The following is a 13,171-nucleotide window of genomic DNA, read 5'->3' as shown; positions in this document are numbered from 1 at the left end:
ATTGTAAACAAACCAATCAATAAAAAGCAGCAGAGCCAATGGGAGAGCAGAGCCAGCGCCTGGCCCCGCCCCCCCGCTCCGGTCAGCTGCTGCCATTGGCTGCTGTGCAGGGGACAAAAGGGGAGGGATTAAAGGTGAGCAAGAGCCAATCAGGGCTCGGGGGGGAGGGAGGATTAGGGGAGGGGCTTACCCAAAGGGGGTTCTGGAAACTCCGCCTCCTCGCCTCGGTGGCAGCCAATCAGAGCTCCCCAGAGCACAGGCGTGTGGCAGCTGGTGGGGAGGGGGTCAGGGGAAGGACCCCAGACCCCCCCAGTCCCCCCCCCGCCCCATCCAGGTCCCTCCCAGTCCCCCCCTGCCCCCTCCCAGTCACCTGGGGCAGGTCCCTCTCAGAGGCAGCAGCTGATTGGTCTCATGGCGCAGGAAGAGGCGGGCCAAGCACAGGGCGTGAGCAGCCATTGGACAGGGCCGGTGGGGACAGCGCAGGAGGGGTGGGGCCTGGGCCTGGGGGTGGGGCCAGGGCCAGGTTGGCTTCTGGTCCCCTCCCACTTTGGCTCCCACTTCCCTCCCAGTGCTCCTGGGTGGGCTCCCAGTCCCCTCCCAGTCCCTTCCCTGTGCCCTCCCAGTTTGGCTCCCAGTGCCTCCCAGTCCCTTACCAGTTCCCTCCCAGTCCCCTTCCAGTCCCTTCCCTGTGCCCTCCCTGTCCTCTCCCAGTTCAGCTCCCAGTGCCTCCCAGTCCCCTGCCTGTCCCCTCCCAGTTTGGCTCCCAGTGCCTCCCAGTCCCTTACCAGTTCCCTTCCCAGTCCCCTTCCAGTCCCTTCCCAGTCCTCTCCCAGTTCAGCTCCCAGTGCCTCCCAGTCCTCTGCCTGTCCCCTCCCAGTCTGGCTCCCAGTCCCCTCCCAGTCCCTTCCCAGTCTCCTCCCAGTCCCCTCCCTGTGCTCCGAGTTCCCCTCCCAGTTCCCTCCCAGTTCCCTCCCAGTTACCTCCCATTCCCCTCCACAGCAGACACACTCTGTGGGCGTGTCCTCGCCCTCTGTGGGTGTGGCCTCAGACCCCTCCCGGCACTTCTTCCTTGGCCGCCGGGGGAGAGGGCGGGGCGGTCCCACCCCTTCCTCCACCACCACGTGGTCGGGTGGGGCCGGCTGGAGGGCGGGGCCAGGCGGGGGGCGGAGCCAGCGGAGCCGCAGGGGGAGGCGGCTCCAGGGCGGGGCCCGCAGGAGGAGGGGCAGGAGACGCAGGGCGAAGCTGATTGGCCGCTCGCTGGGGCGGCGCCGGGCCACGCCCGGGAGGCGGCGAGAGGCCATTGGGTGCTGCCAGGCCCACTCGAACTGCCGGATAGGGCGAGAGGAAGGCCGAGGGGAGGGGTCAAGGGGGGCTCGGCCAATCCCCTCCCAATACTGGTGCTCAGAAGAGGGTGGGGTCAGAGCGGGTGTGGCCAATGGGAGTGGCAGCGGTGGGTGGGGCTTACCCTGAGGGCAGCAACGTCGGAGGGGAAGCCATAAACAAAGAGCTCCATGGACCTGTGGCGACAGCGCAGTGCTCCCAGTGCGGCTCCAGTGCCCCCAGTCTGGCTCCCAGTGCCCCCAGTCTGGCTCCCAGGGCGGCTCCCAGTGCCCCCCCCAGTGCCCCCAGTCTGGCTCCCAGGGCGGCTCCCAGTGCTCCCAGTTCCCTCCCACCGCCCCCAGTGCGGCTCCCAGTGCCCCCAGTGCGGCTCCCAGTGCCCCCAGTCTGGCTCCCAGGGCGGCTCCCAGTGCCCCCAGTCTGGCTCCCAGGGCGGCTCCCAGTGCCCCCAGTCTGGCTCCCAGGGCAGCTCCCAGTGCGGCTCCCAGCGCGGCTCCCAGCGCCCCCCAGCGCCCCCCCCAGTGCCCCCAGTCTGGCTCCCAGTGCAGCTCCCAGTGCTCCCAGTTCCTTCCCTCTGCTCCCAGTTCGCCCCCAATCCGGCTCCCAGTCTGGCTCCCAGCGCTCCCCCCAGTGCCCCCAGTTCCTTCCCAGTGCGGCTCCCAGTTCCCTCCCAGCGCTCCCAGTCCGGCTCCCAGCGCTCCCAGTGCAGCTCCCAGTGCTCCCAGTTCCTTCCCTCTGCTCCCAGTTCGCTCCCCGTCCGGCTCCCAGCGCCCCCAGTCCCCCCGCGGCGCTCCCAGCTGCGCTCTCTCCCCACCAGGGTCCCCTGCCGCTGGTCCTCCAGGCTCCTCCTTTCCTCCTGCCGCCGTTGTGCTGCCGCAGCCTCCTCCCGGGGTCCACTGTGAACCCAACGTAGCTGCCGCCGCGCTGCGAGCGCAGGAGGTACACCGCCCGCAGCCCCATGGCCAGCCCGGGGCGCGGGCGCTGCCGGTCCCGCCGGCTCCGCACCGGGCTCGGCTCCGCACCGGGCTCGGCTCCGCACCGGGCTCACTTCCGCTCCGCGCTCAGGCGTTCCGCGCCCACTTCCGGTTCCTCCCTGCAGTTGCCTCGGTACCCGCTGGAGGCACTTCCGGAGCTCCCCTGGCGGCTTTCGACTCAATGAGAGCTGCCTCGTTACCCACAATGCTCCTCGGAGTCTGGTTGGATCCACCTCCGGCCGCCGGAGCGGCGCTACGTGCCTCTATCAATGTGCCTCGGTACGCGGAGCCTCGTTACCCACAATGCCCCTCGCGGCGGTGGGCCCCGTCGGCTCAGCTTTGCGCCACCGGAAGTGACGCTACCGGAAGTTCCCGCAGGGCCATGGCGGAGCTGAGCGCGGAGCTGCTGCGGCAGAAGCTGGAGACGCGGCTGGGGGCAGAGCACGTGGTGAGAGCGCCTTAATTAGCCCTAATTAGCCTCGAGGGGCGTTAATGGAGACGCGTGAGCCCCCGAGCGGGACGTTAATTAGCGGCTAATTAGGCCCTGGGGGTGGGTGTTCAGCATGGAGGGGCCATTCATTAGCGTTCAAAGCTAAGCCGGCGTTAATTAGGGGCACCCCGGGGGCTCAGTAGTTCTGGACGGGGCTTAATTAGGCTCTAATGAGGGCTAATTGGATCTCGCTGGGGATCGATGAGGTTCTGAAGTCATTAGCCAGGGACCGGAGGAGTTTTAATTCAGTCGTTGTGAAGGGTTTGGTGGCTGCTAATTAGGGTTAATTGAGGGCCCTGGTGTGTTAATTAGGCCTCGAACCGGTTAATTAGAGCTGGGACTAATTATCTCGTGATATGGTTTCACTACTCATTGAATGGGGACTAATTAGTCCCTCGCAGGGGTTAATTACCCCTTCATAGAGCGCAATTAGCCTTGTGTGGGGATTAATTAGCCCTTCTTAGGGGTTAATTAGCGCTGGACGAATGCTCCTTAATCATTAATAGCCATCAATTAATCTTTGACAACCCCTTGGAGGGCTAATTAGGGCCCCTGAGGGGGCTAATTCCCCCTGGAGGGCTAACCCTGGAGGGGGCTAATTAGGGCTAAGGAACCCTGGGGGGGAGGGGAAGCTCCTAATGGGTCTTGGGTGGTGATCAATCAACCTCTAGCAGCTGATCGATTTGCCTCATTGATCCCTAATCAATCCCTTTGTGCCTTGGGGCCATGGGGGCAGGGAGTGGCTGGAGAGGAGAGGGGCCTGGGGGTGCTGGGGGAGGGGAGGCTGAGCCTGAGCCCCCAGCGGGCAGCCCAGAGAGCCCAAGCAGGGCCTGGGCTGTGGCAGGGCCAGGGGAGACCCCCGGGAGACCCCCGGGAGACCCCACCTGGAGCTCTGCAGAGGGATCTGGGGGGGCTGGGAGGTGTCCAGAGCGGGGCCAGGAGAGGCCTTGGAGCTGTGAGCACAGCCTGGGGGAGCTGGGGCTGGAGAGGAGAAGGCTCCGAGGTGACCTCAGGGTCCTGCAGGGGGCTGCAGGAGAGCTGGGGAGGGGCTGGGGAGGGGCTGGGGAGGGGCTGGGGGGGGGATGAAGGTGGGGGGGAGGGGGAGGAAGCTCTTCCCCATGAGAGTGGAGGAGCCCTGGGCTGGGCTGTGCAGGGAGGGGGTTGGGGTCGAGCCCTGGGCAGGGTTTAAGCCCAGGCTGGGGGAGGCTCTGGCCAGGCCTGGCTCAGGGCAGGGAGTCCCTGCCCTGGGTCGGGGCTGGCTGAGCCCGGGGGGGTCCCTCCCAGCCCTGCCTGCGTTAATTGCCTCTAATTGCCCCCAGGAGCTCTCTCTCCTGGCCCTCATTAAGCTCTCATTAAGCTGCTCCTTAATTAGGCTCATTAACGACCTCCCTTCCTCAACGACCTCCTCCTGCTGCTGCCTTCTCTCCTCCCCTTTGATCCCTGATCGATGCCCTGCGGGAGGCAATCAGGGGATCGATGACCTCCCCTGAGCCTCCCCTCCCCCTCCCCCCCCCCACAGGAAGTGGAGGACACTTCCGGTTCTCGCTGCTCCACCTCCTTCCGCCTCCTGGTGGTCTCCTCCCAGTTCCGGGGCAAGGGCTTGCTGCAGAGGCACCGGTAAGGGCAGGGGGCGGGGCGGGGGCGTGCCCGTGGGCGGGGCTTGGTGCAGGCTGTGGGCGGGGCTTGGTGCAGGCTGTGGGCGGGGCCAGGGCGTGAAGTGCCTAAATCGCCCCTGCTGGTGGCTGCTGCCTGGGGACCGCTGCGGGTGCCGCGTGACCGGAAGTGGGCGGGGCTTGGACAGGAAGTGTCAAAATCACGCTCCTGGGTCGCCGCTTTTCACTCCCTGCGGTGGGGGCGGGGCTTAGCCCGGGAGTCATCTTGCTTGCACCGGAAGTGGGCGGGGCTTGGACAGGAAGTGCTCCCCACAGCCTCCCCTGGGAGCCTTTCTCCTCCTGCTGGCCAGGGCTGGCCCTGGGGCAGTGCTGCAGGGCGGGGGGGGGGAGGGGCTTGAGGGCGGAAGTTGCGCTTCCTGCGACCGGAAGTGGGCGGGGCCGGGGCAGGAAGCTCCACCTCTGCTTTTTTCCCCCTTCCCAGGTTGGTGAACGAGGCCCTGGGGGAGGAGCTGGGGCGGATCCACGCCCTGGAGCAGCGAACTCTGACCCCGGAGCAGTGGGAGGAGCAAGGCCGAGCTCATTAACATTCATGAACCCTCCTGCAGGCTCATTTGCATACCTGGGACTCATTTGCATGCAGGGCAGCTCCCCTCAGCTCATTTGCATAGGGCAAAGTTCTGGCCCTGGAAAGTGACCCCCAGCTGCCCCCCAGGGCCTGCCTGGACCCCCCCCAAGGGCTTCCACCCCCAAAAACCCCTCCCTGGGACCCCCTAACGCCCCCAGGATCCCCCCTGGGACCCCCCAGGGACCTCCAACCTCCCCCCAGGGATTCCACTCTCACCCCCAGGGACCCCAAATCCCCCCCCCAGCCCCCCCCGAGGGATTCCCCAGAGCCTCTCAACTCCAAAGCCTTTATTTACTCCAAGGCCCTCCCCCAGCCCCCCCCCTTGCCCCTCCCCCCAGCCCCCCCCCGAGCCCCCCCCGGGCTCAGTCACTCTCGGAGCTGATCAGGCCCCGCAGCTGGGACCAGTCTGGGGGGGGCACTGGGGGGGGGCCCTCTGCCGGCCCAGCCCTGGGGGGCTGCTGGGAGCTGCGTCTGGAGTGGGCTGCAGGAGGAGGAGGGAGAGGAGAAGTGATTGGGGGGGGGCTGGGAGGGGTCCCCCAACCCCTGGGGGGCTCCTGGGGGGGGGTCTGGGGGGGACTATGGGGGCTGGGAGAGGCTCGGGGGGGGCTTGAAGGGGGTTGGGAGGCACTTGGCAATGGGGGGGGGAGCCTGGGGAGGGGTCTTGGGGGGGGGATTCTGGGGTGAGGGGCAGGAGGGGGGGTTGGGGAGGGGCCTGGGGGGCACTTATGGGGGCTGGGGGCATCCTGGAGGGGTTTAGGAGGGACTGGGGGGGAGGGGGGGCTAGGAGGGGGGTTGGGAGGGTTCGGGGGGGGGGGGAGGATTTGGGGGACTCTAGAGGGGGGTTGGGGAACCCTGGGGGGGGATTGGGGGTCCCTGGGGGAGGGTCTGGGGGTCCCTGGGGGGGATGTGAGGGATCCAGGGGGGGTCTGGGGGTCCCTGGGGAGGATTTGGGGTCCCTGGGGGAGGGCCTGGGGGTCCCTGGGGGAGGGTCTGGGGGTCCCTGGGGAGGATGTGAGGGATGCAGGGGGAGTCTGGGGGTCCCTGGGGAGGATTTGGGGTCCCTGGGGGAGGGCCTGGGGGTCCCTGGGGAGGATGTGAGGGATGCAGGGGGAGTCTGGGGGTCCCTGGGGAGGATTTGGGGTCCCTGGGGGAGGGCCTGGGGGTCCCTGGGGGGGTCCCTGGGGTCCTCACGGAGGATGTTGGAGGGGTCCAGGGCTGCAGCTTCGGCTTCCTCCTCCCTGCGCAGCCTCAGGCGCCGGCAGCGAGCCAGGGAGGGGGGGCCTGGGGGGGACCCCAACACTCAGCCCCCCCTGGGGCCCCCCCAGAGCTTCCCCCAGGGCCCCAAAGTCCCCTGAGCCCCAAACTGCCACCTCGCAGAGCCCCCCCTCGGGGCCCCCCCAGGACCCCCCCAGAGCTCAGCAGTGAGGCCCAGGGCCTGCAGCTCCCCCCCCCAGCCCCCCCAAAGCCCCTCCCAGCCCCCCAGGACCCCTCCCCAGGACCCCCCAAATCCCCCCCAGGACCCTTCCCAGCCCCCCAACCCCCCCCCAGGGCCCCCAAATCCCCTCCCAGCCCCCCCTGAACCCCCCCAGAGCTCAGCAGTGAGGCCCAGGGCCTGCAGCTCCCCCCCCAGCACCCCCAGGACCCCTCCCAGCCCCCCAAGATCCCCCCCACGACCCCCCCCAGCTCACCAGTGAGGCCCAGGGCCTGCAGCTCCCCCCTCAGCACCCCCATTTCCTCCTTGGGCCCTCTGCAGCCCCCCAGAAGCTTCTTGTAGTTGGGGCGCACCCCACAGGCCCTCAGGTACCGCTTGAGCCTGGCCACCCCCGGGGGGTCCCCCAGAACCTGCTGGGGGGGACACAGACACAGCCTGGGACCCCCCAACAGCACCACTGGGACCCCCCAGGGACCCCAAATTCAGCCCCTAGGGACAGCTTGGGGACCCCAAATCCCCCCCAGGGAACCCAACCCCCCCCCAGGGACCCCCAAATCCCCCCCAGGACCTCCTGAGGATCCCCAACCCCCCTCCTAGGACCCCCAAATCCCCCCCAGGATCCCAGCCCCCCCCCCCAGGGACCCCCAAATCCCCCCCCAGGATCCCAGCCCCCCCCCTAGGGACCCCCAGCCCCCCCCAGCTCCCCCTCCCCCTCTTTACCTTCTTTCTCTTTGGCTTCTTCTTCTTTTCCTCTTCCTCTTCCTCCTCCAGTGAGGAAGAGGAGGAGGAGCTGCTGCTGCTCTTCCTCTTTGCCTCTTTCTCCTCTTCCTCCCTTGCCCTCTTCTGCCTTTTCTGCACCCACTGGGCCAGGGGCAGCTCATCCTCGCTCTCTGATTGGCTGCTTCCAGCCTCCTGCTGCCCCCTGATTGGCTGAGGCTGCTCTTCCTCTTCCTCCTCTTCCTCTTTCCCCCTTTTTCCCTTCCTCCCCCCCCCTTGTCCTCTCCCAGGTCCCTTTTTGGGGGGTTGCAGCTCAGGTTTCCTCCTGGGGGCTTCTTCCTCCTCTTCTTCTTCCTCTTCCTCCTCATCTTCCTCTTCTTCTTCCTCACTTCCCATTTTGCCTCTTTTCAGCTCATTTTGGGTCCTTTTTGGCTCCTTTTGGGGCCCAGTTGTGGCCTTCAGCCCATTTTTGGTGGCTGCTTTCTTTCTCTCTTCCTCTTCCTCCTCTTCTTCCTCTTCTTTCTCTTCTTCCTCCTCCTCCTCCTCTTCCTCTTCCTCCTCCTCTTCCTCCCTCTCCACTTTCTGCTTTTTCCTCCCTTTCTCACTCTCCTTTTGCCCAAATTTGGCCTTTCTGGGGAGCTTTTTCACCTCCTTTTTCAGAGGCTGCTTCTTCCTCTTCTCTTCCTCCTCCTCCTCCTCCTCTTCCTCCTCCTCACTCTCAATTCTCCTCCTTTTCACCCCAATTCTGCTGCCACTTTGAGTCCTCTTCTCCTCCCTCCCATTTTGGCCTCTTTCAAGCACAGTTTTTCCCTTCCCCACCCCATTTCCCACCTGCCCTTCCTCCTCCTCTTCCTCCTCCTCCTCTTCCTCCTCCTCACTCTCAATTTTCCTCCTTTTCACCCCAATTCTGCTGCCACTTTTGGTCCTTTCCTCCTCCTCCTCCCTCCCATTTTGGTCTCTTTTCAAGCTGTTTTTCCTCCTATCTTCCTCTTCCTTCTCCCCTTCCTCTTCCTCCTCCTCTTCCTCCCTCACTTTCCCCCCTTTCACCCCAATTTTTCTCTCTATTTTCTTCCTCTTCTCTTTCCTCCCATCCCCCACCCCATTCCCCCCCTTCTTTTCCTCCTCTTCTTCCTCCTTCTCCTCCTTTTCTTCCTCTTCCTCCTCCTCCTCTTCCTCCTGCTGATCTCCTTCCTCCTCCTCTTCCACCCTCGCAGCTTTCCCTTCCCTTTTCCTCCCCTCCCCCCTTTTTCCTACCCCAACTTCCTTCCGGGCTTCCTCTTCCTCTTCCCCTTCCTCCTCCTCCTCCTCCTCGCTCCCGTTTCCCTCTCTCCCAGCCCCGCTCGGCCGGGCCGGAGCCGTTTCCATCCTGGGCAGGCAGAGCCCCCGCGGTCCCTTTCCCCCCCGCGGTTCCTTGCCGCTCTCCCACTTCCGGCGGAAGTGACGTCAGAGCCCCGCTCCCCGCGCGGAGCGGCGAGGAGGCAGCGAGGCCCCCGGGAGGGGGGGGGGGGGGGGAGGGCAGCCCCCGAGAGCGGGAAGGGGCTGGGAGGAGGCAGCGGAGAGCGACGCAGCCAATAGGGAAGGGGAGGAGGCTGATTGGCGGCGCGCGCAGCCAATGGGAGCGCGGGAAGGGGCGGGGACGGCGCCAGGCGGCCGCCCCCTCACCCCCCCCCCGAAAGCGCGGGAAGAAGGAGCGCGCGGGGGGCGGCGCTTCAGCGGAGGGGGAGAGCCAATAGGAGAGGGGAGCAGGGGGAGCGGCCAATGGGAGCGCGAGGGCGGGGGGGGGCCCCGCGGCGGCCAATGGGGGAGCGCCGGAAGCTGCCGCAGGACACTTCCGGCCGCGGGGGGGGGGCGGCCCCCGGGCAGGGGCCGGCGATGAACGGCGCCGCCGAGAGCGATGGCGGCGGCGGCTACAAGCGGCGCTACCGGGCCCTGAAGCGGCGACTGAAGCTGCTCCTCTACGTGAGGGGCAGGGGCGCAGGGCGGGAGGCAGCTGGGGGCCTGGAGGGGGACTGAGGGGGCGGGGCTCAGCGGTCCCTGAACCCATCGTGCATTGTGGGAGGGGGCCTGGGGGTGTCCGGGGGGGGGGGGGGGGGTCTGGCTTCGGGGGGGGTCCCTGCGCCCATGGCGCACTACGGGAGGGGGTCTGGGCGGGGGGAGGTCAGAGAGGGGTTCAGGGAGGCGTTGGGGGGTGTCTGAAGCGGGTCTGAGCCTGGACCCACAGTGCACTGCGGGAGGGGGTCTGGGGGGGGGGGGGGGTCGAGAGAGGGCTTCAGGGGGTCTGAGGATGTCTAAAGGGGGTTGGGAAGGGGCTAGAGGGTCCCTGGCCCCACAGTGCACTGCGGGAGGGGGGCTGGGGGCTGGGGCTGGGGGCTCACACTGGGAGGGATCTGGGAGCTGAGAGGAGCAACCAGGGAGCTCTTAAAGCAGCTATGGGGGAGTGGGGCCCAGGGGGAGTCTGCAAAGGGCAATGGCGGAAGCCCAGCAGGGGATAAAGGAGGCAAACTGGGCGGGGCCTGGGAGCGCTGGGCGGGGCCTGGGAGTGCTGGGCGGGGCCTGGGAGCACTGGGCGGAGCCTGGGAGCCCTTTCCCCCCCCAGGAGCAGGAATGCTTCCAGGAGGAGCTGCGCAGGGCCCAACGCAAGCTCCTGAAGGTCTCCCGGGACAAAAGGTACCAAAAAAGGCTTTTTTTGGCCCCAAAAGCCTCCTCCCCCCCCCCCCAGCCCCTTCCCCTCTCTTCTGACCCCCTCCTTCCCCCCCCAGCTTCCTCCTGGACAGGCTCCTGCAGTACGAGGCTGTGGATGATGATTCCTCAGGTAGGAGAGGGGAGGGAGGGGCTGGAGGGGGGGAGGTGGGGCCTCAGGCTCCTCCCCCCACCCTTCTGCCAATCAGCAACCTTCCCCTCTCGGCCAATCAGATTCGGAGGCCACAGCCTCCTCGGAGAACAGCGACGGGGAAGGGGCCAAGGGGGCCGAGGCGCCGCCGGCCAAGAGGTGAGGGGGGGGCCAAGATGGCTGCCAGAAGTGGGTGGAGCTTGAGTGGGTGGGGTCAAGATGGCTGCCAGAAGTGGGTGGGGCTTGAGTGGGTGGGGTCAAGAAGGCTGTCAGAAGTGGGTGGGGCTTGAGTGGGTGGGGTCAAGATGGCTGCCAGAAGTGGGTGGGGTTGAGTGGGTGGGGTCAAGATGGCTGCCAGAAGTGGGTGGAGCTTGAGTGGGTGGGGCCCAAGATGGCTGCCAGAAGCGGCTCCACCCATCCCTCACTTCCTGCCTCCCCTGCCCCTTCCAGGAAGCGCAGCCCCTCCCCAGCCACACCCTCTTTCCCCTCTGCCACACCCACTCCATATATGGTAAGTTAACATCACACCCACCCACCCCCAGCCCCTCCCCTTCCTGTGGGGACCGGAAGGGGTGTGGTTTGGGCTAATCCCTTCTCCTGGTGCCCCGCCCAGGTTCCCTCCCCCCCTTCCAGCCCTTTCCCTGCCCAATACCTGGCCCCAGAGGGGCCACGCCCAGCCCGGCCACGCCCTGGCCCTACCCGCAGGCCACAGAAGGGAGCAAGGAGGCTGCAGGTACCTGGGGGGCTGGGAGGGCACTTGGGGGTCACTTATGGGGCTGGGAGAGTCACGTGGGGGTCACTTAGGGGGCTGGCAGGTCACATGGGGCTAGGGGCATCACCTGGGGGTCACTAACGCAGCTGGGGTCACTCAGGAGCCACTTGGGGGTCACTGATGGGGCTGGGGGAGTCACTTGGGGGTCATCTGTGGGGCTGGGGGAGTCACATGGGGCTGGGAGAATCACTTGGTGGTCACTTATGGGGCTGGGGGGGTCACTTGGGGGTCACTTATGGGGCTCAGGGAGTCACTTGGGGGTCACCTGGGGCTCAGGGAGTCACTTGGGTGTCACCTATGGGGGGATGGGAGGTCACCTGTGGGGCTGGGGGAGTCACTTGGGGGTCACCTATGGGGGGCTGGGAGGTCACCTGTGGGGCTGGGGGAGTCACCTGGGGCTGGGGGAGTCACTTGGGGGTCACCTGTGGGGGGCCAGGAGCTCACTCGCTGCTCACCACCATTCCCTCCCCGCCCCCCACCCTACCTTCCCACCTTGATTGATTGACAGCTCCCCTTGGCCCCTCCCCTGCCTTTCCCGGGGGGGCGTGTCTGCGGCGGGCCCCTCCCCTCGCCGGCGCCGGCCCCGCCCAAGGCCCCGCCCCCGGTGCCCAGCACCGTCCCCAAGCGGCTGCTGAGCGACGGCGGCGACGGCAGCGACCAGGACGGGCTGGACGGCGACGACGAGCTGGTGATTGACATCCCCGACGGCTGACCCCGCCCCCGGCCACGCCCCGGCCACGCCCCCGGCCACGCCCCCACAATAAAGCCTGCGCCGGCCCTGGGCTGGCCCCAAAAGCGCCGAGTTTGGGCAAAACCTGGGCGGGAGGGCAGGAAAGCTCCGGAGGAGGAGGAGGAGAGGAAGAGCTGGGGGGGGGAGGGAAGGTTTGGGGCAAAACGAAGGAGTTTGGGGCAAAACGAAGCAGTTTGGGGCAAAACGAAGCAGTTTGGGGCAAAACAAAGCAGTTTGGGGCAAAACAAAGCAGCTTGGGGCAAAACGAAGCAGTTTGGGGCAAAACGAAGCAGTTTGGGGCAAAACAAAGGAGTTTGGGGCAAAAGGGAGGAGCTGGAGGCAGAAAAATGTTAATTTGGGGCAAAAGTCAGGGATTTGGGGGAAAGGCAGGAGGAGAGCCCCAGGGTCCACAGCTTCCTCCCCCCCCAGCCCCACAGGGGCCCTGCTCAGCCCCACAGCTTCTCCCCACCCCTGGGCCCAATGCTCTCCCCCAGCCCCACAGCTCCTCCTCAGACCCATAGAGACCTCCCCCAGCCCCACAGCTTCCCCTTCAGCCCCACAGGGGCCCTGCTCAGCCCCACAGCTTCTCCCTACCCCTCCCAGGCCCATAGCTCCCCCCCAGCCCCACAGCTACCCACAGCTCCTCTTCAGACCCATAGAGACCCCCCAGCCCCACAGTTTCCCCCCAGCCCCATAGGGACCCCCCCAGACTCTCAGCTACCCCCAGACCCACAGCTTCACCCTAGCCCCATAGAGACACCCCCCCCTCAAAGCTACAGCTCCCCCCAGCCCCATAGGGACACACACACCCCCTGACCCACAGGGACCCTGCTCAGCCCCACAGCGTCGCAGCATCACCAAGGGTGGAAGGGACCTGGAAGATCACTGAGCCCAAGCTGTCCCCACAGCCCTCAGGACCAGACCCTGGCTCCAAGGGCCACATCCAGTCCCCTCCGGAACCCCTCCGGGGCTGGGGGCTCCACCACCTCCCTGGGCAGCTCTTCTTGAGCTGAGGAGCCCAGAGCTGGACACAGGACTCCAGCTGTGGCCTCAGCAGTGCTGAGCACAGGGCAGGATGAGCTCCCTGCTCCTGCTGGCCACACTGCTCCTGCTGCAGGCCAGGCTGCCCTTGGCCCTCTTGGCCCCCTGGGCACACTGCAGGCTCATGTTCAGGCAGCTGTCAATCAGCCCCCCCAGGGTCCCTCTCTGTTTGGCTGCTCTCAGCCACTCTGCCCCCAGCCTGCAGCACTGCCTGGGGTTGCTGTGGCCAAAGTGCAGCCCCTGGCACTGGGACCTGTTGGATGCCTTCCTGTTGGGCTCTGTCCAGCCTGCCCAGGGCCCTCTGCAGAGCCCTTCTGCCCTCTGAGTGCCCAACCTCTGCCCCCAGCTGCAAACTTGCTGCTGGCTGACTCCATCCCCTCACCCAGATCATCAGTGAGGACACTGCTCAGGCTGGGGCCCAGCTCTGCTCCCTGGGGCACCCCTGGTGCCTGGCTGCCTGCTGGCTGTGGCCCCATTCACCACCACCCTCTGGGCTCAGCCTCCAGCCAGTTCCTCACCCAGCTCTGTGCTGCTGCCCCAGCCAGGGGCTGACAGCTTGGCCTGGGGGTTGCTGTGGGGGACGGTGGCAAAGGCCTTGCTGCAGCCCAG

At 66.8% G+C, this 13,171-nt stretch overlaps 3 protein-coding genes and 1 long non-coding RNA gene across 4 annotated transcripts; 2 read left to right on the top strand and 2 right to left on the bottom strand.

The window, feature by feature from the left end:
- Positions 1-173: 173 nt before the first annotated feature.
- LOC128899629 (structure-specific endonuclease subunit SLX1-like) lies at positions 174-2,298 on the bottom strand. Its single transcript, XM_054179245.1, has 5 exons — positions 2,153-2,298; positions 1,466-1,517; positions 981-1,325; positions 371-501; positions 174-270 (listed from the first exon to the last, which is right to left on the bottom strand). The coding sequence occupies exons 1-5, from the start codon at positions 2,296-2,298 to the stop codon at positions 174-176; spliced, it is 771 nt and encodes a 256-aa protein (XP_054035220.1).
- Positions 2,299-2,665: 367 nt separating this feature from the next.
- On the top strand, positions 2,666-4,999 carry LOC104298803 (bolA-like protein 2). The gene is made up of 3 exons (XM_054179244.1): positions 2,666-2,760; positions 4,322-4,419; positions 4,897-4,999. Exons 1-3 carry the CDS (start codon positions 2,695-2,697, stop codon positions 4,997-4,999), a joined length of 267 nt encoding a protein of 88 aa, XP_054035219.1. The 5' UTR covers positions 2,666-2,694.
- A 461-nt stretch (positions 5,000-5,460) lies between these two features.
- Positions 5,461-6,881, bottom strand: LOC128899622 (uncharacterized). Its single transcript, XR_008463150.1, has 3 exons — positions 6,729-6,881; positions 6,232-6,321; positions 5,461-5,521 (listed from the first exon to the last, which is right to left on the bottom strand). It is a non-coding gene; the product is annotated as an uncharacterized LOC128899622 (long non-coding RNA).
- A 2,166-nt stretch (positions 6,882-9,047) lies between these two features.
- Positions 9,048-11,506, top strand: INO80E (INO80 complex subunit E). Its single transcript, XM_054179243.1, has 7 exons — positions 9,048-9,148; positions 9,786-9,856; positions 9,949-10,001; positions 10,103-10,178; positions 10,470-10,530; positions 10,633-10,752; positions 11,300-11,506. Exons 1-7 carry the CDS (start codon positions 9,062-9,064, stop codon positions 11,501-11,503), a joined length of 672 nt encoding a protein of 223 aa, XP_054035218.1. The 5' UTR covers positions 9,048-9,061; the 3' UTR covers positions 11,504-11,506.
- The last annotated feature ends 1,665 nt before the right edge of the window (positions 11,507-13,171 follow it).

The sequence above is a fragment of the Dryobates pubescens genome, assembly GCF_014839835.1.
Source record: "Dryobates pubescens isolate bDryPub1 chromosome 44 unlocalized genomic scaffold, bDryPub1.pri SUPER_44_unloc_1, whole genome shotgun sequence".
Taxonomy (NCBI): Eukaryota; Metazoa; Chordata; class Aves; order Piciformes; family Picidae; genus Dryobates; species Dryobates pubescens.
This window is presented reverse-complemented; position numbering and strand designations above follow the sequence as displayed.